Here is a 26,321-nt window from a genome sequence, read left to right as displayed (position 1 = left end):
TCACGCGGGGACGCTCTTTCCGAGGGGACCCTTTCCCACCGCCGGCCCGTCCCACTTCTTAGCAGGGGGTCCACTCTCCTTTTGGGGGGACCCTGTGGCTGGCTGGCCCGGGCCTGCCGCGTCGTCTGTCCCGCCTCGTCCCCATCTGTCCCCAGCCGCGTCCGCGCCGTGGCCGGGCGGTGGCGCGACTGGAATGCGCGGGGGACGCGGGGCGGGCGGCTTCGGCCTCCGGCCCGGCCCAGGGTGGATGGGCGGGCGGCGCGCAGACGAGAACCTGGCCGACAGCACCGGCGCCGGGTCCCCGGAGCGGGTGCGCCCCGCCCTCGCCCCCCTCCCGGCACACGTGCAGCTTCCACCCCCGCGGGTCGGGTGGGGCGCGCAGCCCCCCGACCCGACAGTTTCCGAGGATCGAGAAACGGAAAGAGAGAAGTCTCCCCGGGGGCCCGCCCTCCCTGCCCAGTCTCGTCCGGTCCCGGCCGGCGGCTCGGGGCCCGGAGGGAGGGAGGGGGCGGGCGGGGCGGGGCCGGCGCCCGGGTTTCCGCCCCTCCAGGCGGCCGGGGGTCCCCGCGGCCCCAGCAGCGCGGGCTCGGGAGGCGGCGCGGGGTGCTGAGGCCAGGCCCCCCCCACCTCCGCTTGGCGCGTCCTCTCGCCCGGAGGCGGGGAAGGCGGACGCGGCCGCGGCCTCGACGTCGGCGACCGCGCCGCCCGCGAAGGGAAGCGCCTTATAAGCCGCCGCTCGGCCGGCTCCGCGGCTCTTCGCCGCGCCATCCCGGAGAGCGCGCGGAGGCCGGGCCGACCCCGGACAGACCCCGCCCGACTCCGGACAGACCCCGGCGCCGGGCAGGCCCCCGACCAGCGCCGGCTCCGGACAGATCCTGGATCTGTCCGACTCTGGACAGACCTCGGACGGACCCCGGCCCCGGACAGACACCCCGGCTCCAGACGGACCCCCCGCCGACCCAGGCCCGGGCGGGCGCGCCCCCTGCCGGCCGGGGCATGCTCGGCCCGCGGCATGGCCTCGGCGGTGTTTGAGGGCACGTCGCTCGTGAACATGTTCGTGCGGGGCTGCTGGGTGAACGGCATCCGCCGGCTCATCGTCAGCCGGCGCGGCGACGAGGAGGAGTTCTTCGAGATCCGCACCGAGTGGTCGGACCGCAGCGTGCTCTACCTGCACCGCAGCCTGGCCGACCTGGGCCGCCTGTGGCAGCGCCTCCGCGACGCCTTCCCCGAGGACCGGCCCGAGCTGGCGCTCGCGCCGCTGCGCGAAGGTGGGCGCGGGCCCGGCCTGGGGGCAGGGGGGCGAGGCGGCTCCTTTGAAGTGCAGGGAGGGGGGCGCAGGGGCGGTTATTAAGCGGGGATGGCGACATCCCGACCCCCGGCACGGGACAGGGGCCCTCAGACCTCCGCCCGCCCCCGGGCGGTGAAGTGCAGTGGCGGGAGCGCAGGAGTCGGCGCACGGGGCCCGAGGCCGGCCAGACGGGCGTCCTGACCGTCCCCAAGGCGAGCCACCGGCCAGCGCCAGTGTCGGGCGGCCCCTGCGACCCCCTCCGCGGCCGCGGCCGGAGAGGCCGGGGGAACGTTTGGGAAGAGTTAAGGACAGCGTCCAGCTGGGGCCGCGTCGTGTCTGGCAGCCCCCTCCGAGGCCTCCCCCGGCAGGGCCGCGCCTCTTGTCCCCGGTGACCGACAGCCCGAGTGCGAGGTGCCACGCGGCCTCCGTCCCTCCTCGGGAGGGGCCACCAGGGTGGGTCCGCATTCGAGTTTGATGAGCCCGGAGGCCTCCTCCCGGGCCTTGTGACTTTCCTGGCTCGCAGGGACTGCGTGGCTTCCCGTTTCCTCTCCTTGGCCCGCGGGCTGGACTTTGGAGGCCGCGCAGAGGAAGCGAGAGGCTGAAGCCGAGGCGCGAGGACTGGGGTCCCCCCTGCCCCCTCCCACACACACGCGTGACCACCTGCAGCGCTGAGAATCTGGTGACACTTCCCAGCGCCTTTCTCTAAGCAGATCCCTGGGGCCCTTTTGGGGGCATTTACTGAAGCTGCCCATCTGCCTGAGGTCTTGGGATGATCTCCACTCCGCCCCACGCCCCCCCTCCCCGGGACAGCTCCCACCCCAGTGTGTGAATTATATGGATAATTAGCTCATTCTCATGACACATTCTCGGGCAGACGCGTCACTTGGAAAGGCTCCCAAAGCCAGCAAGTTTGCAGGCCCTGCTCCCCAGAGTCTCACTTTGATGGCTGTTCTGCGGGAGTTTAGTATTATTTCACGCATGGCAGCAGTTTACCTTGATCTACTGTTTGGGTGTGTGTGTTGTTATATTTTTAATTTATCAAATGGATGCCCAAATCCGGAAAGCTTAGATGAAGGAACAGCTGTTTATTCAGTGACTTACATCCTTTCTGGAACAAGGCGGGCCATAAACAAACAGGAGCCCCTGAGAGCTGGTGGAGGGCCTGCCCTCCCCCCATACCCTCCCCCCGCCCCCCCGCTCTTCTGCCCTCCCCCTGCCCTCTCCCTTGCCCGCCCCCTGCCCTCCCCCATACCTTCCCCCTGCCCTCCCCCTGCCCTCTCCCTTGCCTGCCCCCTGCCCTCTCCCTTGCCCGCCCCCTGCCCTCCCCATACCCTCCCCCTGCCCTCTCCCTTGCCCGCCCCCTGCCCTCCCCCATACCTTCCCCCTGCCCTCCCCCCGCCCTCCCCCCGTACCCTCCCCCTGCCCTCCCTTCTGCCCCCCGCCTGCCCTCCAGGTCTCACTCTGTCAGAGGACCCAGCTCAGCTGGGACTCCAGGCTCCCCACGTGGCTCTGCCCCTGTAACAGAGGACCTGACACTCACTTTTCTTGTGCGGACGGGAGTGCACGCTCAGTGTCCAGCAGTAGTAAGCCCTCCACAAATGTGGCTTTTGTTGTCACCCTCAGCGGCTTCTGGTGAGGGTCACAGAAGGTGGGGAGGAGGGCGGAGCTTCGGTCGCCTTGGGATCTGGGGAGGAAACCACCTTGCGGGAGCAGGAGGGTTAGGCTGCGCTGTGCACGCGCGCGCGCCCTGGGCTCTGTCCCCCCGTGCAGGTTGTGCCTGGTTGGTTCTGGGTTTGCGAGGTGTCAGTGCACTGAGTGCCTCCACAGGGTGGGCCATCCGCAAGGAGACAGGAAGAGGGTGACCGCCAGGGAGAAAACAAGGCGCAGAAGGGGTGTGATAGCTGCTTTCAAGTGTCTAAAGGGAGAAAAATCAGCAAGAAATGGGTATTAGGCTTGGTGGGCGGCATGCGGCGGGCAGTCAGATGAGGACCAGGTTGGGTGTGAAGGCCTTTCGAACAGCCCACGATGGACTGTGGGAACGTCTTCTCGGCTGGAGTCCTGGCCAGAGGGCCTCCTGCAAGGCCAGCTCAGCGCCCCTGGAGGAGAGGAGGTGGAGGCTCCGGGGCCGGAGGAGAGGCGACATTAACCCTCTGGTTCCTGGTTCTCTGCCTGGAGGCAAGCTGACCCCTCCCCCGGCACCACCTGAGTTTGTTGTACACCCAAGGGAAGGCCTTTTCCTTCCTTAGAAGGAAGGAAAGTCCAGGGAAGTTGTTTGCCAAGTAAAATACATCGCCATAATGCAAAAGAAGAGTTCACCTTATTTCCAGGTGGATTTACTATTTGCACAAACAGATCGTCTGGACATACAAACCGTACACACAGAAGGCATCCAGATGTGTGTGCTGTTTTAGAGATGCCAGGTCTTCTCAGTGTAATTCCCATCAGATTCCCTCAGTTTAAATCTATTGCATATTTCTGGGCTCGGTTACATTGGCCCGCTCATCTCTTTAAAAAGCTTTGCAAGTCTAGGTTTGAGAGCTCGTGCTGGCAGTAGGCTGGTAGCTCTTGTAAATGTAGGACTGAACACCTCCAGAGGGTGGGAAAGCCTTGGGTCCGACCTGCATCTTTGACTCTGCGTGCACTGAAGGGGATGCTGAGCGCTTTGTCTTGGCCCCCGGACGACTGCAGTGGGAGAGTGTTTCTGTGCAGAGAGTACTGTTCCTTGACTCCGCACACACACTGGTGCTAGCCTTGGCTGTCTGTCCGTGGAACGTGTATGTTTCCTGGTGACACGTGCGCAGAGATGTTTAAACGCCTGCGTGGAGTGGCGGCACGGGGCTCAGAAGCCCACCTCTCTGGTCTTCTGTTTGGGCGAGGCTGCCCTCAGGACTAGTCTTGCTTCTTCTATCCTTTTCCTTGGCATCTTGGCCTCTCACCTTATGCTCTTCTGCGTCTGGATCTGATATACCCGTCCTTCCTTTCTTGTCCCCCTGCCTGGGGGAGGGAGGCAGCTGCTTTCCGTGCATATTATCTCTGGGTGACCAAGGTGTCTCCTTCTGCTCTTTCCACACTCTGACACAGGTGTGGCCGAGTCTTTGCCTTAAATCCCCTTTACGTAATACTTACCATGGTTCAGGGCTCCTGACCAGATGTGGCAAGGTCTCTTGCCTGTTACGTCTCTCGTCTGGGAAGGTTCACGCTTTAAAAGACAAGCATGCAGAATTTCCCCAATGACTGTTTGGGGCTCTTGGATTATTTTGATCCTTTTTTAAAAATAACACCCGTTTTAGGCCTTATGAAGTCATCACTGTAGAAACAGATTCTATTTCCAAAGTAGTCAGGTGACCTTTGATCCCTGATTACTGTCAAATCAACACTTTGGTTTTATATTCACTCAGCAAGTATCTACCAGATGCCTCCCCTGCACCAACATCTTCTAGGTGCTGGGGATGCAGCAGTGAACAACACAGACAAACCCTGCCCTCATGATTCTATATTCGGGGTGGGGGAAATCCAATAACAAGATAAGTTAAAAAAAAAATGTTAGAAGGTTCTACACCTTCAGAAGAAAAGAAAAGGGAGGAAGGAGAGGAGCTGTGACTTGCAGGGGCAGGGAGGGGTTCACTTTCAGATGGGCTGGTCCGGAAGGGCTCAAAGGAAGTGACCTGTGAGGAGAGACTGGGAGGAAGTGGGGAGGAAGCGATGTGGGTGCCTGGGGAAGAGCTTCCAGGCAGTGGCCAGAGCAAGTGCAAAGGCCTCGGGGCCGGCGTGTGCCCGGTGGCCCGGCGTCCTGAGGGGGCCGTTGTGGTTGGAGGGGAGAGAAGGGGGTGGAAGCAGTGGGAGGTCAGGGGTAGGGAGTGGGCAGACCACGCTCCGCGTGGGGCTCTTGTCGGAGGTGGAGAGCTTGGAACGGGAGCGACCTGGTGTGAAGGGCACTCTGGCTGCTGTGCTGAGCATGGCTGGAGAAGGGCCAGGGGAGCCGGGGAGACCGGGAAGGTGTGAGAAGTGGTCAAGCACGGACGCGTCTGGGAGGGAGAGTGCAGGGCCTGCGGAGAGACCAGATGTGGGTGTGGGGAGCCTTGGGCGATGCAGAAAGCCCGCAGGGGGAGCTGACGGAGGGCCCAGCTTTGAACACGGTATTTAGCGTTTTCTCCAAATAAGGCCCCTCCTTGAGATCCTGTGCGTGGTGCTGGGGTAACGTCTGTTCACCCCGTCACCGGGGACGTGGATCTGCCTGCGTCTTCGTAGACCTTCTGTTAGACGTGAGATGGAGGAGCAGAGGCGAAGGCGTCCGGCACCGACCAGAGAGGCCTGGGCGCAGGTCCGCCAGCCGGGACACCCCGCCTCCCCACGGCTCCAGGGGACAGCGCTCTGCTCCCAGGCCCTGCTCTCACGTGGACGGGGAGAAGCTCTGCGCTTGCCCGAAACAGGCGGGGGTAGATCGCCGTCTGGTCTGGGGGTGAACTGCAGAGCCCCGAGTTTCCTTTCTTAGTGGAAGTGGCTGAAAAAGAGCAGAGGCCGCCCACAGGTCGGGGCAGCAGATCAGGGGGACAGAGGCCGCCTCTGTCCGGCCTGACGGGCCCTGCAGCGGGCTGGGGTCCTGTCCTCCCCCCTCACAGCCCAGCCCCCATGCATGGCTTCCCTGGAGGGGGTCCTGCCCCTTCTAACGGGGAGAGGGGCAGTTTTCACTTCTCTGGGGCATTTTGGGTGATCTCTCTGATTCACACACCTATTTTTGAATCTCTTCCATATATAGGGCTGCCGGGCTCTGCCGTCTACCCGGGTCTGGTGCTGGCACCGTCCGCCTCCCGGGAGCCGGCTGTCTCCTCTCTTCCTAAGGTTTTATGTTTCTTTCCCAGACCCGCACCCTGCTGTCGCTCAGGCTTTGTTCCGAGTTCCCTGTCCGGACTCTCCTTCCTCCGTAAGTGACGGCGTGCTCTGTGGTCCCCTGGTCTCATCCATCAGAGCTCAGACCGTGCCGTGGGCCCAGGTGACTCAGGCTAACACCCAGTCAGAGAAGGAACGGCCAGAATCTCACAGAGGTTGTTCGTTCCGGAGCTTCTAGGCCTCGCTTACTTCCCACCAGATTTCCAAGGGGAAGCTTGGTTCTGCATCTCAGCACCGGGACCCGCTGGTAGCATCTGGCTGCCCTCAGGCTGACCCCCAGGGACGCCATCCTTTTCTCTTTTTAAAACAAGTCTGGGCCTGGTGTGCCTCCACTGTGTGTTTTTATACACACTTTTCCAAACGGCAGGAGGTGTTTCTGGTCGGGAGCAGTCAAAACTAGGGAAGATGGGCGTGCAGCGAAAGGTGGCAGCAAAGCCACTGAGGTACGAAGCAGCGTCGGGTCGGTGTGCCCGCTCCGTGAGGCTCAGTGTGGAGCTGCAGGGCGGGGCTGCGGAGAGCTGGCCGGGAGTGATGAGCCCCACAGGCGACCACGGGCGCCCCAGGCCCGGCCCCTTGGTGCAGGGCGTCCTGCAGGGGCAGCGGCCGTCAGCAGAGTCGATAGGGGACAGCAAGTGAGGACGTGGCGTTACCAGGGGTTGATGTTGTCCCACTGAAATCGTTTTTATTGGTGTTTCTGTTCACTTTCACTTCCTTGGGTGACAGTAGACATTCACCAGCCTTTTCGGTCATCACCACCAAAAAGATGGTCCCCATGTCCCTGAACGGGCCTGAGAAGCTTCCCCCCCCCACCACCACCGCCGGGCCCTGGATCCAAATCCTCCCCGTGACGGGGGCAGGGAGGGGGCCGAGGCGAAGGGCCGGGCGCCTTTCTCTTCTGGTCGGGCCTGGGCTCCCTTGAACCGTGGCAGCACAGACAGGACGTGTCCTGTGTCACACAGAAGCACAGACCATGTGCCGTGACGCTGTCCTCCAGGCAGACCCCGCGGGGCCCCGCTCCTCCCGCCCCGACGTGAGTCCTGCTGGTGAACACGACGGCCCTGCTCCGTTGCCGACTTACACTGCAGGTCGTGCTGCACGTTGAGGAAGAGGCACCTGCGTCGTCCTCTGCTGGTGTGTGACTTACAGTCAGCAGGAAACACGACGAGCAGCATTTGGACCGAGGGTTGGGGGAGGGAAGGAGCGGACGTGGGATTAAGGCTCTTACTACGGTGCCTGCTTGCCACCAGAACCCCCTGCTTCCCGCAGGGGAAAACCCAGGCCCTGCGAGACTGGCTGACCCGCCTGGGGACACGAGGTCACAGCGGCGGGAGGAGGTTGGGCTAAGCGGCCGAAAGCACCGAGCACCGAGCACCGAGCCCCGGCTTTGGGACCAGGCAGGTGAGGATGCAGTTTCGGGCTCTGTCTCCTGCTCCCTCCCACGTGACTTCAGGCAGGTGGTTCAGCTCAAGCCACTGCTGCAGGATTGAGAAGCTGGCAGGGGTGGCATTGCATGGCCGGCCGCTGTGAGCGCTGAAGCCGCGACAGCCCTGCTGGGCGTGTGAGCACCGCGTGATGCAGAGCGTCTGCCCTTTGCCCTGGATAGGCGGCGTCCCCTCACCCAGAGCCCCCCCGGTGGGGATGCGGTGCCAGCCCCCGGGTGTGGCCTCCAGCCTCCCGTCCTAGGGAGGTGGGGACGGCGATGGCGCCTGAGAGCCTGGGGAGGGGGTCACCCCGATACCTCAGTGGGACCCCCACCGACCAGGCCTGGGGCTTTGCTGGTCCAGAAATTGGGATTTGGTGCTTGGCGTGGGTCAGGCTCGGGGGCAGTTTTCCGGGGCAGATGCTCTCTGTGTGTATTTTCTATGAGAAATAGAGCTGCCACGGGGGCAGAGCCTGGGTGGAGAGCCGGGCCCCCCTTGGCCCCCAGGGGTGTGTAAGGCTTGTCTCAGCCCTCCCGCGCCGCTCTCGCCCTCACCCCTGCGCTGCTCCCTCCTCGGGCCTCCTGCCTGGAGAGGCAGGTTCCCTGCTGGGTTTTCCTGGTGACACCTCCCTGTGTCCATCATCCTGGCCAGCATGTAGGGGCAGGTCTTGTCGCCCTGGTGCCCCCTTTGGGATCAAGTGCTTCCTGTTTTGAGAGCCTGGGACGGCTGGTGTTTATTCCCTAAATTCCTTCCAAGTTTTAAGGCAGACTAAGGCGGAGTGAGTGACTCCTTAGCCGTGTTGAGTCTGAAGCTTAGTAAGGAATTCTGCTTGTGGTGGGAGAAGAGCGAGGCGCCGGAGAAGGAGGGACTGGGGGAGGGACGTGGTGAGAGGCGGGCATCTCACAGGCCTGGGAAGAAGCGGAGGACAGAAGTCTTCCCGCAGCCCCTTCCCTGGGCCTCCGGACCCGTTATCTTGTCTCTGCTCTTCTTTCTCCTCCGCCTACTTTCCCTGCCCTGCTTCTCGTCCTTGGCGAGACGGCGGGGAGAAGTTCCTGTCCATCAGTGTCGCCTTGGGCATCACTGGGCCCGGGGAGGGCGATGGGGGCAGGACCGAGCCTTGTGTGCAGCGGGCTGGGCGTGGGGGCAGAGGGTGGGACCCCCATGGATGGAGCCTGTGAGGTCAGAGTCGCCACGGGTTCCCAGGGAGCGAGGGCCGCGTCGCGATGCCTGAGTTCAGCAGAGAATAACCCCCACGGTTACGCTCTCAAGCTCATCGCTGAGTGAGTCCTTGCTGGTTTTATGTTGACTACCTATTTAGAGAACAAGTATTTGGGAAGTAATCATTGAGGATTTTCCTGGAAATTTTGAAATATTTTATTTCCAAAATTTGAATGATGCTCAGCGTTTAAAGAATATATATCTCGTGACAGTGCCTTCCTCACCTCGCCCGAGCCGTCTGCTTCTCTGGGCTCTGCGTGGATGGACTTTTGAACTATGCCTTCTTTGGCTCAGTTGGAAAGTCCACATCACAGAAGCTTTCCCTGGGCTCTGCCATGGGAGTCTCCTCTTAAGGGACCGGCATCCTCTGGGTAACGGACACTCCTTTCCAATTGACCCGAGAAGCCTCTGTCTTCACTCCCAGAATTACAGCGGCAGAAGGCGGTCAGCCAGATTCAGCCCTGGGTCTGTCCCTGGAGGTGGGGACGGTCACCAGAGATGTTCAGTCCGAAGCCTCCAACCACGGAAGTAGGACGTGGGACCAGGTGTCTGAGGTTAGGACACTGGTCTGTGTCTGCTCTCTCAGCCTGACCTTTGTGCTGATACAGTTTGGGTTCGGTTTGGGTTCCCAGAATGAGTCAGGTGTTTGTGTTTGTATAAAGACCTAACCCTGGAACTGACAGAAGCTTGTTTGGAGTTCTCGATTTTCAAGGGTAAACTAGTTTAGACAGAAGGGGTACCCTGGCTGCTCAAGGCTGAATTTCAACCCCCAAAGGGATGTGAAATTGACATACTGAAATTTACATAGTCCTGTTATCAATCTTACGGTTTCAAATTTTTGACAGTTTTGGGCTATATCTGGATAAATTTCTCACCTCACAAATTGTGTAGAGTGAAATTTTTAAAAATTGAGATTATATTAGTGATGATGCTTTATCAGAAATTAGAAAATTTCCTGGGGCTGTGAAGTCTTCTGAGTCAGTTTCCTTAGAACTTGGGTGTGGCAGGTGGACCGCATCCCTTCCCGCCGTCCTCGCTGGACTGCGTCCCGAGCCTTCCGTGGACTGCTGGCGCCTCCTGCTGGCCGGCCCTGGAATGGCAGCCTCATAACCAAGAGGGGGGGGTCTGAGTTTTTCTGTCCAACTGTGCAAATTTACAACCATTTTATCCGCTTGCAGTTTTTAGAATCACGGTCTCAGATAGTAAAACTGAGTCAAACAAGATCCCCACAGTTTTCGTTCAATCAACAATATTTGGAATACAAAAGCTAAAAGTTCTAGATAATCCTAAATTATTGTACGTAAGCACATTTTTGAAAGTGAAGTTTAAAATAGTTACTGTAAACAAGTGACATTTGGAAAAGCTCTGCCGGTCATCAAAAGCCAAAGCTCTTGGGTCACAAAGGAAGAATACAGCAGGTAGAACAGAAAGCCCCCCGACTGCCTGTACGTCGTTGGGGGTCTCCATATCTGTCCTGGGCAATGACACAGGCCCCAGATGTGGGCTCTGCTCACACCCACGCCTGGTGCCGTGTCATTTTGAGAATTGATCCTGGTCTTGGGTGTTGCCAGCAGGTGTCTCGGCTTCCAACAGTTGTGAACTTGAGAAACCTGATGGGGGCGGACCTCAGTGGGTTTTGAGACATGAAATTTTAAAGGAAGATTTATTTCATTTCTGCACTGTTTTGGGTTTGTTTGTTTGAATGTTTTCCTTCCGCATTTAGTACACCTCCCTGTTTAATGGGAAACACCTTTAAAACAACTGAAGGAGGGTGATTTCCAGGCCCAGGAGAGGCGGGAAATGTGGGTGCTGGCGTTTGAAGAGGGCCAGGCCGCTGGAAGCCCCGTAGCCAGTGGTGACCCCTTCCTGCCCTGATGTGGGGTGAGGGGGGGGCTCTGTGGGGGCCACGTAGCCTTGGGGGCCGCCCGTAGGTGGATACCAGCCAGCCCAGCTGAAGCCATAGCTTCATGAATCCCCACCGTTGATTCCCTCCCCAGGGAAGAGGTGAGCGTCCTTGTCATTCACGTGGACGGGTTTCCTTGGGGAAAGGAGGACGCACCGTGGGAACGCTGATCCCGTTCGCCTTGGTTGTCACCCAGAAGCCACTATGCCACGGGGAAATAAATTATGAAGAAGGGCCCCGAACCAAAAGCCAAAGGTTAAAAAACCATCCCCTGTCACTCTGTTCTTGCAGGAGGGATTCCAGCATGTTCTTTCGCCATTGAAATGTTTTCAGCCCCTCTTGTTTTGAAGCATGTTGTCATTTCCAGAGAGCACCATTTGGCTTCTCCTCAGAAGCATAAAGGCAGGTGAAAGGCAGCGATAAGGTTGCAGCTTCCACAGATAGAACCAAACAGAGTGGCCGGCAACTCAGTGGGTTTGATGCCACCTTGGTCTTGGGCAGCTCTCCTGTGAGGCCTGTGACCTTGAGCCTGCTGGCCGGGATCCGGCTGGGGTGACGCCGAGAAGCATGGGATGCAGTTGGCACCCATAGGCTGGTGGACACACACAGATATAACTTGTCCTTGACTCTGTTCTCTTGTGCAACTTTATTCCATCAACAAACGGCCAGCGACCAGTGAATCCCCTGCGGGTGTCGGTGTCAGTGTCAGGCCCTATGCTGACGGCTGACCGTGGGCACCTCCTACACTCAGCTTCACAGGTGGGCTGGGGGAGGGCACAGGGGAGGGAGCAGGTCTGCTGCAGAGCGGTGAGTGCTGCAGAGGTGGGGTGGATGGAGCTCTCCCAGAGCTCAGAGCAGACCGAGTCCCACCTGGTGGGTGGGGGGCTTCACAGAGCCGAAGGCGTGTCCCACGCGGCCTTTAAGGGATGCTGGGATTTTCCCACTCGAGCCTGGAGGTGGGGGAAAGCCAGTGGGAATGGGTCCCCCAGCGGCAGTGCTGTGGGCGTGGGGGCCATGTTTTGGTGGCTTGGACCCGTTCCTCGGGGTTGGGATGAGGATGTGGTAGTCACAGAGCAACGGAGCTGGTGAGGTGGGTGAGGCTGGGATCCTCAGGGTCTGTGCGCTGAGCCTACACACTTACGTGTTCCCAGAGGCCTGACCAGGTACTTCTTGCCTTTCTCTGCTTCATTCTGGAAAGCAGGTCACCAAGAAGATAGGGTTGCCAGGTAAAGTACAGGACGCCAAGTAAGTTTGAGTTTCAGATAAACACTGAATAATTTTTTAGTGTGTCTATCCATACTATTGCATTATTCATGGTTTATCTGAAACGCGCCTTGAACTAGGTGTCCTGCTTTTTACTTGCTAATTCTGGCAACCCTAAAAGAAGATCAGCATAGAGCAGAATGTATTTATTTGACTGAATGGTACCCTTGGTGGTTATAAACCCAACCGTGGGCTAAACATGCTTTACGTCCTAGAAAATGGGTATAAATATGCTATATGCATTGACCAGACAAGAGGCTAATCCTATAAATTGTCCTTACAGAATACAAAAACACAACTACTGTGTCATAAACTCGAGTGATTTAACACCAGTATGCTAGATGTAATAAAAATTGAAACATGACAGTAGTTTTGCTTGTCTTAGAATAAAGAAGCTCTTTGTGGGGATGATTTACATAATTGTCCTGTCTCTAAAAACAACTTTTCAGAGTCCCTCTTTTCCTCTGTAGACTTGTCCATAGCAAGCAAGAGGTCACAGAGGGGTGTGTGTAAGTGTGTGCGTGTGTGTGTGTGTGTGTGTGTAATTCTAAACAAGGAACTCAGGGCTGAGACTCTGGCACCCTGGTGTTTTCCTTCTCCCTTCTCGCTGCCCCCAGCCTGCAGGGTGGTGGGTGGGCCAGGCAGCCTAGGTGAGAGGGGAGGAGGTGGCCTGGGCCCCTCTCTCCGGCGATGGCTGGGAAGTCGTGCTGAGGTTGCTGGTGCAGGCTGTGTGGACCGAGGCTTGGGGTCTTTGGCTAGCTGCCTGGGCCCGTGTGGCTTGGGGTAGGGTGGGCAGGGCCAGATAGCCCACTGAGAAGCAGGCCCCCAGGTGGCCAGGTGAAGGTGCACCCGGCCTGTGCTCCAGGAAGTCCAGGGACCGATTCCTGGCCTTGACTGGACGTTCCTGACCCCAGCGAATGCGAGGGACCCCCTGCTCAGCCCAGGTCTTCAGAAGTGCCCTCGCCCTATGTCTGGGGCGCCCCTGGTTTCCATGGACCACGTGTTCTGGGGCCTCTTAATTTCAATCACGTAGTTTAGGAGGTTAATTTCAACACTACGTGGACTTAGTGAGCTGCCTGCAAAATGAACAACCCTTTCACCTGTAAAACAAAACCAGAACTTCTGAAAACTGGGATTCAGTGACTGAAGATAGTTCTGGGATTTCAGCCTCTGTGGTTTGGTCGTAGCTCGCTGGGACCAACATCCTGGGTCACGTGAAATGCCCTTGGGAATCTGACTTGCTCCATCCCTGGGAAGCTGATGTGTAGAAGCTGTGCTGGGAAGGTCTGTGCTCTGCACTGCTCACAGGAAGACAGAAATGCACCCCGAGTCTCTGTGCCACTAGCTCTCGTGTTTTAGAGACAGAATACTGCGCTTTTTAGTAGCCAGTCGAGACTTCCGGTAACCGGCACGCGGGTAGAAGCCGATTCCTGGAAGGTGCTGAGTCATGCCCACGCTGGTTTTCTCTGGGTAAAGATGTGATTTTTTTCCCTTCCAAAGCCGGTATCTAAATGACTTGTCTAAACATAGGCTCCGTTTCCAGGGGGCCTGTGGTCACCTCAGCTGTGTCATTGGGGGCTGGTGGGTCCAGCCTCCCCCAGCTACGGCCACCGCGCTGGCGGGGGCTGAGCTCTGGCCTTGTCCAGGGTGTGGATGGAGCGTCCCGCTCGGAGAGGCCTCTGATGGTGTCCCTGTGGCTTTCGGACGGACGGTGTCCACTGCAGCACACGCGTTAGTCACTCGTTGGGTCGTTGAAACTTAAAACGAGGTTGAGAGCCGGGCTTTCAGGGCAAGGCTACACGCACGTGAGGCCGAGTAAACCTCCCAGGTGTCTTTCGTGGAGGGCGACGTCGGGGTGGCGTCCCCGTCGCGGGATGCCTGTTGTCCTGTATTTAATTCGGGAGCACACTTCTTGGTCTGTTTTTCTGACGGAGGCATTTCTGTCTCAATCCCAGGGCTGGTCGCCATAAAGGACGCCCACGACATCGAGACCAGGCTTAACGAAGTGGAGAAGCTGCTCAAGGCCGCCATCAGCATGCCGCGCAAGGTGGGTGTGCAAGGTGGGTGTGCAAGGTGGGTGTGCAAGGTGGGTGCGCAAGGTGGGTGTGCAAGGTGGGTGCGCAAGGTGGGTGCGGGCGGACGGGCGGGGCCGGGGCGCGCTTCCTGGAAGCGTCAGGTGGGGTCAGGTGTAAGCCCAGGGAGGGAAGGCTCCTTGGGCTCTGGGGGCTCCGGTGCTTTCTCCCTGGGGAGGAAGCGGAAGTGACGGGCTCGCGGTTTACTGGAAAGTGAGGGGAGACGGACGCGCGTGAACGCTGGTGCAGACCAGGCGCGAACTGTTCCCACTGTCCCCGTCCTGTGGGCCTCGAGCCGCCAGAGCACCTGACAGGTGAGTGGGGAAGCGGCCCCGTCCGCGCTCAGTCCCGCAGTCTGAGCAGTGCGGGGCCACCAGCGTCAGACAGGCTGCCTCGCGGGAGGAAAATGTCTAGGAATGAACGTGTTTCTTCCCAGTATTCCAGGTCAGAAGTTGTGCTCACCTTCTTTGAAAGATCTCCCCTGGATCAGGTGTTAAAAAATGACAACGTCCATAAAATTCAACCCAGCTTTCAAAGTCCGGTGAAAATATCAGGTGAGAGCCACAGGGCCACCAGAAACCTTCCCAGCCCACTGTCCACGTGCTGGACACACCTCCCGCCTTGGGACCCAGAAAGACAGCCCAACAGAAGGGTGGAAGGAGCAGGGGAGGGCCCGTTTCCCGATTTTTAGGAAACGGTGTGTTTCTACCTACTGACCTGCAGTTTACACTCTTCCTACTTCCAAAGCGAGTTATCTGGCGTATAAATGGGAACGTACTTAAATGGTCTATGACGAAAGCATCAGTGAGGCATTTTGAAGTGAATTACTGGAATGCGTCATCCAGCCTGCAAAAATAAGAGTCCACCTAGCACAACACTGACTTTGTTCTTGGCTTTAGGGCGGGGACACAGAAAGGGACACACGGTGTAGGTCTCCTTAGCGTGGACGCTGGGTTGAGCCTTCTGGCAAATGTCAGCAGCGCTAAGAGGGGATGGCCAGCCGTCCTGCGGGTCAGGGGGGAGCGAGGGAAGCCTGGGTTCAGCCCGGTGGCAGCTTCCTCAGATCTGGGCCGCACGTGTTGTTACAACATTAGACTCTGTTTTTGCAGTGCTGTTGGCAAAACCTCTGAGGGGCATTTTGTAGGAGAAGAGGTCCGTCCTGGAAGTCTCAGGTACCGGGCTTCCCCAGGCAACTTGTCTGGCCTGAGTGAGGTTGTGTGGGCGTTTGCCGGGCACAGAGGGGATACAGCTCGGCCAGCGGTGACATCCCACAGGCCACCTTGATGTGAGGGGAGGTGGGGGGGGGTCCCTGTGTCCAGCATCTGAGTTCTGAGTGGAAGGAAGGAAAGAGGAAGGAGTGGAGGAGGGGGACTCAGAGGGAGGTGACGGGGAAGAGTCAGCAGGTGAGGGGACCTGAGCCCAGAGCCGTCACCTGAAAAGGAACTGGGTCCCAGTGATGGGAAGATGGAGGGGGCACACTGGGGTGACGACTGACATCACTGGTATAAAAGTGTCCTTACTGAGTGATGTACCATGGCAAGGATGAGATTCCTTAATTGTGTGCTGGGGCGAGGCGGACGGGGCTGGCAGGTTCTGGGAACCCGGGACGGAAAAGTTACTTTTCGCTCTGACCGTGTGTGAGCAGGACGGGGTTCAGCCTGGGTTTGCGTGTCTGCCACTTTTGTCATCTTCCCGGGAGAGCTTCGTGTGTGTCCTTAGGAAGATGAGCAGGGGGTTGGGGGCCCCTTCTTAGCTAGCGCCTAGCATCTAGAACCTTCTCTACGGGAGAGTGAAAATGGCAGTCATCCCTCCTGACCGGATGTCCGGGGACCCCAGTGTCCAAGGCTCAGAGAGGCTTCAGAGCGTGTCGGGCTCCGTGTGCTGTCACCTGGAGCGTGGGCACCTCTGCCCTTTAGTCTTGCACGGAAGAGCCCCAGCACTGGCATCTCCATCTTGCTTTATTTCTTTCTGTTTTGCGCAAACAGGAGAACCGAGAGCCGCAGAATCCTTTCAGGGCCTGGGGTTGGTGGCAGGTGCAGGTTGACCCCAAAGGCCCCAGGGCGTGAGAGGGACAGCCGGCGCTGCATACAGGTGCTTCTGATGGCGACAACCTGGCGTCCCCAGCCTCTTAGTGCCTTGTCTTTACTGCTGATTCGGATAAACGCACGACCCAGGTTTACCCCGGAGCGCTGAAAGGAAGGAGACAGGATTGAACAGGGGTGGCGCTGGGGTCCCACGTCGGGGTTTTAACTGTGTTCTTGTGTTGTTTCGAGGACTGAGGACAGAGGTTTGGGGTCCCTCCTGCCCACGAGCCCAGGAGGCCTGGCACGCGGGTCTGGGAAGGCAGGGCCTCGGCCTCCCCGTGCAGGCCGGGAGCCCAGGTCCTGGGGACATCGCGGGGGGCAGTCCCTGCAGCCACCGTGGCTCAGCACGGAACACTTGGTGACACAGGGCTGCCTGACAGTGGGGCTGGTAAACAGCTATCACAAGTCAGCTGCAGAGAGCCTGAAGCCTCGTGCCAAGACCACGGCCTGAAGGCAGCCCTGCGCGGGAAGCTGGCGGGGTCGCCCCTTCCAGAGCTGAGTGTCTCCCATGCCTGGGGGTCCCTCCTCCTCGTCCGCTCTAATCAGTCGAAGGGGTTCTCCCTCTGATCTTCGCCCCCAACCTCGCTGGCCCTCCCTCTGCCTGAGCGCATGTTTCCCGTGTACAGGAGCGTGGGGCTGGGCGGGGGAGTTCCCACGGCGTGTGAGACGTGCTTTCGTTGTGCACTGAGCGAGGAAGTAAGGATACTGAGACAAGGATGTGGCAAATTCAGAAATACTTCTAATGGAACCGTTCCTTACAGGAGCGCTGCCAGCCCCGGAGGGCCTGGTCCCGCGTGGGCAAGCCCTGCTCCTCCGTCTGGGCCCATATTTGCGCTGCGTATGGACTCGGGAGCCCCCGGGCGCTGGGCCTCAGGACCCGGAGAGCCGGGCGCCCCGAGGGCCGAGGCTCCAGCAGCCCAGCCTCTCCCCGGGATGTGTCCTCAGTACCGACATGGGCCACCCGGACCTGACTTCCTGGCTCATTCTTTATGAATTTCCTGTCATCCTGGGCATGTCAGGCTGTGGTCACTCTGGCTTTCCATGTCACCGTCGACCCCTCTGCTCCAGGCCCTGGGCCTCCTGCTGGCTGGGCCCTGTCTCCTCCCTCCCCACAAGCCCTGCCGTCCACGTCCACTCCTGTCCAGCTAAATTCCACTCGTGCGTGGAAACGGCCGTGCCCGCTGTCACCCCCTCCCCCAGACTTCTCAGCACCTTCTCAAGCCTCTGGTGTGGCATCCTGGGAGGTGGTGCCGTGGCGGACAGCCCTGACCTTGGCCCACCCTCAGGCCTCCTGCGGTGACCTCTAGGTTGACCGGCTAGGGGTCAGGGGCTCCACTAGATGGCGCCAGACGCCCATGGTGTGAGAACCAGCCGCCCCCGGGGCCACGATTCCGGCGAGTGCTCTGGCCTCTTAGGTGATGCTTTGGACCAATGCAACCTTAAACATTCTTCATCCCCTGTTAATCTAAAAGTTTATTACCAAGTCTAGGAAAACTTAAATTTAGTTTTCTACACCATGGCTGTGTCTGTGCAGCTTAAAAGAAAGCATAAACCTCAGCCTTGGTCTGGCTGCTTGGATTAATTGATATTGGCCCCCAAAATCATAGTACTCAGGTTTGGGAAGGCTGGAAATATAATTTCAGTTTTTAGTAACCAGGCATCTGTACGGTCTTAACCTTAATTTTCACCACACGGGGAGAGTCCTGGTCTCCAATTAATGAAAAGGCATGGCTTTGGGTTTTGTTCCGTTGCTGGAGACATTGAAAGTAAAATAGGAAAGGCGATCAGAGAGCGTGTGAATGCTTTCAGGGCTGAGACTGTCCGCAGAAAAAAAGGAATAGATGAATTAATGAACTGAGTTATGGTGGCATATGGGGCATGTGAAAACAGGGCTGCAAGTAAAAAAATAGCAAATCACCACCAGCCAGACACTGGTCATTGTTGCAGGAATGACCACTGGTAGAGGCTGAGATTAGTGGGTGAAAGTTGAAGGAGAAGCAGGATTTGCACTTGCATCTCCACCAGGATAGTTCTTAACTACACAGAGAGAGATAGTACCCTCATTTTGGACAAAACCTCCTGACCCGAGAGATCCAGACGACATCCCAGGAATAAGTAAGGCCTGTGGGTATCGCACTCCTGATCTGATGCCCGAGGGAAGGCAGCGTCCCTGCAGGTTCCTGCCGGACCGTCCACCTCTGTCCAAGCACGGAAGCGCCAGGCAAATTGAGGCACAGTCAATGAAAGACTCACCAGTCCGCGTCCCAGGTGTTGCAGCCAGGAGAGATGAGGCAAGACCGAGGCCCTCGAGGCCGTCAGGGGTCATAGGAGGCTGAACCACCGCCTCTTCCTGCCCCGAGGGATCCGGGCCGGGCCCAGGACAGACAGAGGGACATGGGTGAAACTCAAGTGCAGGAGGTTTTAGTTTAGAGTATCGTGCCGATGTTCATTTCCTGGATTTGCTTGTCGTACCATGGTTATGTAAAATGTTAACCCAAGGACAAGCTGCTGAGCAATCTGAAAGCTCTATACTGTTTTTGCAACTTTTCCGTAATTCTAAAATTAGCTCCGAAAAAGTTTTAAGAAATAAGAAATGGCAAAGCAGGACTCTTCTTCATGTGAAAAAAGTTCTGTATGCAAAAAAATGGCTTGAAAAGGAACTATTTCATGGAACTGGCCATGTATGTGATTAAAGTCATTAAATGGACCAGTGATTTTGGCTGTAGGTACTAAGCTGACTTCTAAGAAATTCCCATTTTCAGTATATTTGAAGGTAGGCTTCAGATGCTGAAGTTTTTCAGTAAGCGTAACATTTCCTTTGGTTCTTTTTATTTGGGTGACCCAACAGATATGAGGACCTTTGGAACAACGACAGCAATAACTACCATTTACGAGCCCCAGCATTTGGTAGATTCTTTATAAAAACCGTCTCATTTAATCCACACCTGTGCCCCTTTGGATAGCTGGATACTGTTATTCCCATTTCACAGACTAAAAAGCTAAGCAAGGAGTAACCTGCTTCCCACGCTTAAGTGGCAGAAGTGGATTCCTGGAGGGCCCAGCTGGCCTTGCAGACAACTGGCTTCTCTGCACAGATAATTAAGGAATGATTTGTAACAAATTTGTTTTGGGGGCTGGTTCCATTTTCTAGATTCCACTCTCTAGAGCTCCAAATCTCACATTTAAGAAAGACTAGGAAGTTCCTATACAAGGTGACTCCTGGCGACATTCACAAATGTTTTGCAGCACTGACGTCTGTTTTCACTTGTAGGGTCCTCCCCTCCAAATTCCCTTGGGAGGCGGTGGGAGAGAGAGTCTGGGGGCTGTCAGCAGGCCGTCCTGAGGTCCCTGAGGTTTTACGTGGTCCCTGAGGTTTTACGTGCTTCCTGGGACAGGTTTGAGTCAGTTAATAAAAGCAGTAAAGAAAGTGGTTCTGTGCCGTTGTGCGTTTTAAATCGTGAAGCAGGGGGATCTTAGTCTCTCTTGTCGGGGTGTCGTCCTCTGCAGTGTCTGTCTGCTCACTCAGGCTTTGGTCAACATCTTCGTGCTCCTCTTGCACCTGGTGGTGTAGTTGACCCCAGAGGTTCCAAGCACTGACTTTTCGCTGGTTTTCAGCTCCTTCTCATGACTTAGAGGCTGTCCGAGGCGGGTGGGCTCCGGGTGGGCTCAGCCGGGGAGAGGAGGTCGGGAAAGAGCCACGTGCTGATGCCACGTGGAGTGTGACCGACCTCGAAAGGCCGGTGAAACGAGCGCTGTCACTTCTCCAGAAAGTCAATTGGAAATTTTAGCCATTACTTGGCAAATCCGATTGATGAATAGTCATTTTATCCTGGGGGGCAGAAGTAAGGAGGAAATCTTCTACTTTTTTTTCTTCTTTTTTTTGGTGTAGTTTCCCTAAGTGTCTTCACATAGAGAGAAATTCAAAGAACTGAGAATCAAATACCCAGAAAGATGAAAAGTAAATAGGAAGTTACAGTTGCACTTATTTAAAAAAAGCAAATCTGTACATGGGGATAAAATAATCTAAATTATGGTACGATGTAAGCAATAAAACAACCCCGCAAACAACAATAGCATCAGATGCCCGATGGGACGGAGCAGCACGGGACATCCTTGTGGCCTGTGCCAGGGCCAGAGGAAGGGCTGTTTTGAGCCGTTTCCGTGCATCAGGCCCCAAGTGGGAAGATGATGATTATTGGATGTGAGAACCCGGCAGGAGCTTAGAGTCTGTTTGAAGCACGTTTTTAAGGTGAGGTAAGTGAAGGCCCTGATTTGACGGGACAAATGCGGCCCTGAGCGCGGAGCTCGATGACCAGGGGCTGAGGTTGGGGATGAGATAGCACACGGGGAGCGGGAGCCCTGGTGACCCTCCAGGTCTATCCTTGGAGAGTCTGTGATCCACTGAGGGAAGGGAAGGACGCACAGTCCCCGGGAAATGTCAGTAAGAGCTTCCCCAGGTTGGAGAGGGGAGTCAAGTGCACTTACGTTTAAATGGACCAGATGACGTGATGGAGCCTGGGGGCTAATAGGCTCTTAGAGCTGGAAGGGTCCTTGGAGATCATCCAGGACAGTTTTGAAATTTCCAGTTAGGACACTGCGTCCAGTATCTCGGGGTTCCCTGCTGGGCTGCGCCAGGGAGTCCCAGCTCCCAGCCCGGTGCTGTTTCAGCTGCCCACGCCTCCGCACACACACGCGCGCACACACACACACACACACACACACACCCACACACCCACAACCCCGCCACCACCACCACCACCGATGCCCGGGCTTCCCCGTCCCCCCTCCCCTTCTAGAGCTGGTGAGCACCAGACTTTACACTTGGAATCTAACCGCACAGCCAATGTAGACACACAAAGACGATCTCTTTGTTGCCCTTTTAAAATTACCCCAAGTTGTACTCGTTGGTGAGAAGTCAGTTTCTATGTAGGATTATATAAAGTAAAAGGTGAAGTCACCCGTTTGGTTGAAAACGCACACGGATCGCGCTGGATCCTCACGGCGACCCTGGGCCGTGTTATCTTCACCTGAGACACAGGTGAGAGCTTAGATCAGGTGACCTGGGCAGAGCCCACGTCGTGTGCGGTCGTCTTGGCCCGAAACCCAGCCTCTTTCTGCTCCAGCTTCAAACCCACAGGACGGGCGTATGGCTACAGCGCTCGGACTGCCAGAGCGCCTTTCTGCGGGGGAGAGATGCCCCTCTTGACTGGTGTAGGGTCGGCAGGTGTGGCCCCTGGGTCTGGGCGGCGGAGCATCCTCTAAAGTGTGGGAAAGGAGGGGGCGCAGTAGGAGGAGGGGGCTGTGAGGAGATCAGTGTGAGCCCCAGACCTCAAAACTTCAAAATCTGATCCCCTTCTGAATATTTCCCTTACTGCTTTCGCTTTCAGAAATCATGAGGTCCAATGGATTTTGCTTAGCAAATACGGAAACAATCGTTATTGACCACAGTATACCAAACGGAAAAGACCAGCACGCAGCTGTGGACCCCTCGGAGCACCTGTAAGTGCACTGATTCGAGTGTCGTTTTACACACGAGGTCCTGAGCCGTCAGCCAGCGCCCGGACCAGGTTCCCTGCCCGCTCGGGGCTCTAGGAAGGGGACAGAGTTTGACCATGCGGCTGGCAGTGGGGAGGGGGGACGTTCAGCAGGAGTTGCCTGGCTTCAGGTCTGGGCTGTGCTGGGCCCTGGGGGGTCCGGGGCCACGAGCCTCCTCATGGGGGCCCGGTCTCCTGGGGTGGGGGGGGTGGGCTTCAGCTGCATGTTGGCCTCTCGTCACCTCCCAGGTGGCTTCTGTGTGGCTCACGGGCCTGCCCTGAGCGGGGGAGGATGCGTCAGCTTAGAGGAGGCGGGCAGCTGAAGACCCCCTGCCCTCCGTTCTTCCTTCCTCGGGCGACAGAACTTGGACCACGATGGGGGCTCTAGGAAAGCCACCTCGGGTGCTGCCAGCCGTCTCGGGATTATCGGGCAGGACCCGGCCCTGGTGACAGTCCAGGCCACGCCCGGGGCTGTCCCTGCTGTGCGAGCTCAGGGGGTTCGTTCCCGTCTCCTGGCTCCTTTTCGCCCCGGGTGGGACTGCCGTGCTCTCGCAGGGTCTCCTGAAGGCTCAGGTGACGAGCGTGGGCGCCTGACTCTGGGACCCCCAGGCAGCTCTGGAAGTGCAGGGTCTCCCGCGGGCACTTGACCGGCACAAGCCCGGAACCAGGGGGCCTCTCAGAGTCCGGGGGTCCCTCCGCACCCCGTCAGCCCCACGTGAAAGCAGACCAGGACCGACCCAACTGCCGCCATGCCTCGCGCTCAGCCGGGACCACGCACGTCGTACGCACCGTGTGTGTGCAGACAGCTCCCAGCCCGAGGGTCCCCCGAGCCAACTCGGAGCTGGCATCGTGGGTCCGAGCGTCTGCCGACGTGGATCACACGGTGACGGAAGGAGGTTCTGCTTCATGCGAGGAGCTTCTGGCCGGGCCTGTCCTGGTGGAGTGGTTGGTGGACCACCAGGGGCTGCAGGATCCCGGCTCTGGCTCTGCATCCCAGGGACCCTTTCTGTCTCTGAGAGGCCCCAAGAGGCCCTCTGCCCCTGGCATGAGGCCAGCTCTGAGAAGGAAGTTCAACCATGAATCGTTTTGGAGGAGAAACATGGAGGGAAAGCAAGGGCTGTAATGTCACTTTTCCAGCCAGCCCGGGGCCCTGCGTGGCCAGGGCGACCCACCCTCAATCTGCAGCGCCGGGTTGGTGGGAGAGAAAGATCGCGGGGAAACCTCTGCGATCCCAGGATAGCTTAACAAGGAGATGTCGGCCTCTGAGCGGCCCGGGAGCGTCTCCAGGGAACTTGGGCTTGCCGGGCATTTCTGCAGGTGCCTGACCTCGGGCAGCCCCGCAGTGATGGTCTGCTGCCGTCTGTCTCTCGGGAGGGTCTGTCTGAACACTCCAGGGGCAGGAGGTCACAGAGAGAAGCCTCTCCTGGCCACAGCTGTCCTCAGTGGTCCTCGACAGCGACTGTGTGGCCCCAAGGCTGTGGAGCAACGCTGCCGGGCCCGCTGTTAGGACCTGTCGGTCCCCACACTGTCCCTGGGGGAGAGCAGCTACAGTACTCAGACCAGAGACCCCCCTGCACTCAGGGACCAAGTGTGTGTGCCTGGTGGGGACGTGTGCCTGGTGGCGGTGTGAGAGCGGGACGGCTGGGCCTCCGCCTTGTGACCACCCTGGTTGGCTGGAGGGGTTGCCAGGCTCCGGGAGATTCTGCCCAGGCCTGGGGCGAGCCCCGACCCTGTCCTCACTGGTTAGAAGCGGGGATTTGCCAGGCCCGCTGAGGACCACAGGGGCTGATGGGGACCCTGGACTCGGCCGAGCATCCCAGGTCCCCTTCCTTCCCCAGTTCTCAGGGGATCTGAGGGCAGGAAGGGTAGCAGGGGCAGGAAGCAGCTGGGCAGGGCTGTGTCGTGGCCGCCACCGGGCCCGTCCCTCGCCTGCCCGGAGCCTTTCCCTGCACCTAAGGGCCCCCTCTGGCCTCGCTGCCTGCGCGGACGCAGGGCTCCACGCGTCTCCACACACGCCCGTCAGCATGGACTTAGAGGGAAACCCGCCTCCATGCCTTTCCTGTCTGATTTCGAAGCTGCCGTCGCCGCCTCCTCCGCTTTTCCCTTGCAACTTAGAGGCGGCAGGCCTCCCTGGGACCCCGTCCACCCCACGTGCCCCGGGTGCTGGGGGGGCCCCCTCTCCGCCCTCCCCCTCCCCCTCCCGGCTGTCTCCCCAGCCAGTGTAGCCAGGCCGGCGGCTATGTGGTTTGGGCGCCTCGTGCCCTGCCCGCCGCTGCCCGGCTTCCCGCTGTAGTTGAACTCCTGTGAGGCCTCAGGGCAGGGGCAGTGTGGACAGTGTGCTCGGTGGCCCCAGGCCCTCTCCGCTGCCCTGGGCAGGGCCTGCGTCCGCCCCTTCTGCCACTCCCCTTTGTTTGGACTGGTTCTTAGCTGGGGACAATGGAAAAGGTTCAGGCAGCATCTGTTTCCCCTCCTGGGGAGAAGGTCCTCTGTGCACTGTTTTCTCTGTGAGGCAACTTTTAAAGTTTGTAGTCCTTTTTTTCCAGCTTAAGCAAGTGTGCTTAAGCCGAGGCTGGGTTAGGCATGGCGTGGAAATGGTTTCCATTCCTGGGGAATCCATGTTGAGAAGGTATTTAGGTCACCTCACATTTGGGGCACAAATCCTTCCTTGAGCTCTTCCCGTGCGCGCCATGTAACGCCCCACATTGAATGCAGGACCCAAATGAAGGACCCCTCCCTCCGCTAACCTCCTCTGCCCTCACCCAGCTCCTCCCTGGACGACTCCTGCCTCCTTGGTCGTGTGTGCATGTGGCCCAGGAAGCAGTCAGGCTGGGAGCTGGGACCACACGGCCTTCTTCACCCATCTTTGCCATGGTCCACAGCCCCAGCACGTGGCAGGTTCCTGTGCCTGGTCCACTCTGTGTCCCCAGAGCCTGACCCAGAATAATCCCCAGATGGAGAGAGAAATACTCACTGTGTGAATGGATGGATGGATAAATGGATGGATGGATAAATGGATGGATGGATGGATGGATGGATGGATAAATGGATGGGTGGGTGGACGGATGGATAAATGGATGGATGGATAAATGGATGGATGGATGGATGGATAGATGGATAAATGGATGGGTGGGTGGACGGATGGATGCCTCAGTATTGGTCAGTGAGAGTAAATCACAGTCTCTAAGGCAGTGAAAACCAAAGCTGTGATGGCTTTGGAGTCGGGCCCATGTGACTGATCAATTTGCAATCACGGTTCCTTCCACACTCGCTCCACACGCAGCCTGGTGGTGGATGGGCCGGTGTGGTGAGAGCCCTTCCGTGCTGTTTGATCCAGAGACCCTCCTGCCAGTGACCGTCTGCCCTCTGTCCACTTCAGCGGGGCCGGGGACCAGTGAGCCAGCCCCGGCCTCACCTCTGCCTTCCCGTTTCAGGTTTGAGAACGGCGGTGAGTTTGCCTCCGAGCTGGAGGATGGGGATGACCCAGGAGCTTATGTCACCAACCTGTCCTATTACCACCTGGTGCCTTTCGAGACGGACATTCTGGACTGAGTCTCCACTGGGCCCCTCCTCCCCCAGCTGGTGACCGTGGCTCCGCTGAAGTCCATCATGCCAGGGACCAGGCCTGCCCAGCCGCCCGCGCCCATGGAGACCCCAAGTCTCCGACAACCAGGAGTCGGGTTACGGGGGTCCGGTGCCCCTGCTGCTTCTAGGGGTCTTCGCGGCCTGTGTATGCATCCCCGGGACACGCCCCCTCCACGCCTGGAGGGGCCACAAGTGCCTGCAGGACGTCCCGGGCCGGGTCTGGACACCTGCTCCTCCCCCCGCGTTCCCTCCCTCCACAAGCGCACGGAACATTTTGCGTGGCATCTTGGTGAGCCACCAAGTTCTGGACAACACAGCCGGGTGTGTTCTGTCATCCAGGATTTCCCTGGAAACCAGGATGTGCAGCTTCCATTCCTGTTTTTTATCTTCTATCCAGAAACTGGGGGCTTCACGTCAGCCAAGGGAGTGTTTGCGGAAGGTTGGTCGTGAATGGGGTTTTGGCTGCGGGCACAGGGGAACCACTGACTGGTGCCCGTGTGATGAACTCTGCGTGGTGACGATTCTCCCGAGAGGAAGGAGTTCCCCCCTGGGCTCCTACGAGGGGTGACAGCGCAGTGGCCCCCGGGCGGCTGAGGGTCCCCCTTCCTGCCGGTCACCAAGATCTCAGTGATATACTCGCCATATCCGCCTGAGTGGACGGGAATCGGGAGGTCACCGAGTGTCCCCAGCGAGTCTCCCTCTGCCTTCGGGGAGGGTCTGGGTTCTGCGTGTTCATCTCCTCACAGAGAATACTAACGACCAGAATTTCTCGTGTAAATAATAGTAAATTATTGAGAATCCTAATTCTTTTACACAGTCTGTTTTTTAATCTATTTTAATTAAATAAAACACATTACCCTACTTTTATTGGTTTAAGGTGTGGCTCTTGTCATCCCTGCCCCACACGCTGCGCCTCCGGGCTGCCCCCAGCGCTCCCGTCTCATTGTCCTTTAGGAAATGTGCTGTTCTCGCCCTGGGGAATGATCTGTCCAAACTGGAAAGTAAACAGAGTGTTCTTTTGAGTTAGGGTTTCCCCTTCTCCATGCTCCTCGCTGGCAGCCACGGGAAG

General features: G+C 58.2%; 2 protein-coding genes and 1 long non-coding RNA gene across 3 annotated transcripts; 2 read left to right on the top strand and 1 right to left on the bottom strand.

The window, feature by feature from the left end:
* On the bottom strand, positions 1-1,014 carry LOC132374247 (basic proline-rich protein-like). Its single transcript, XM_059937758.1, has one exon. It carries the CDS (start codon positions 1,012-1,014, stop codon positions 1-3), a length of 1,014 nt encoding a protein of 337 aa, XP_059793741.1.
* Positions 722-26,113, top strand: PXDC1 (PX domain containing 1). The gene is made up of 5 exons (XM_059937827.1): positions 722-1,268; positions 13,936-14,027; positions 14,489-14,606; positions 21,524-21,635; positions 25,102-26,113. Exons 1-5 carry the CDS (start codon positions 1,013-1,015, stop codon positions 25,217-25,219), a joined length of 696 nt encoding a protein of 231 aa, XP_059793810.1. The 5' UTR covers positions 722-1,012; the 3' UTR covers positions 25,220-26,113.
* Positions 6,181-7,552, top strand: LOC132374221 (uncharacterized). The gene is made up of 3 exons (XR_009505603.1): positions 6,181-6,209; positions 7,261-7,306; positions 7,423-7,552. It is a non-coding gene; the product is annotated as an uncharacterized LOC132374221 (long non-coding RNA).
* Positions 26,114-26,321: the final 208 nt, after the last annotated feature.

The sequence above is a fragment of the Balaenoptera ricei genome, chromosome 11, assembly GCF_028023285.1.
Source record: "Balaenoptera ricei isolate mBalRic1 chromosome 11, mBalRic1.hap2, whole genome shotgun sequence".
NCBI lineage: Eukaryota > Metazoa > Chordata > Mammalia > Artiodactyla > Balaenopteridae > Balaenoptera > Balaenoptera ricei.
The sequence above is the reverse complement of the archived record's forward strand: the minus strand, read 5'-3'. Positions and strand labels throughout refer to the sequence as shown.

Excerpts from the sequence above, each read along its gene's own strand:
- PXDC1 (XM_059937827.1), top strand. The coding sequence starts at position 1,013 with ATGGCCTCGGCGGTGTTTGAGGGCACGTCGCTCGTGAACATGTTCGTG. Across the intron at positions 14,607-21,523 it reads AAGTCCGGTGAAAATATCAG|AAATCATGAGGTCCAATGGA; the intron begins GTGAGAGCCACA and ends TTTCGCTTTCAG. Across the intron at positions 21,636-25,101 it reads GTGGACCCCTCGGAGCACCT|GTTTGAGAACGGCGGTGAGT; the intron begins GTAAGTGCACTG and ends TTCCCGTTTCAG.
- LOC132374247 (XM_059937758.1), bottom strand. The coding sequence starts at position 1,014 with ATGCCGCGGGCCGAGCATGCCCCGGCCGGCAGGGGGCGCGCCCGCCCG.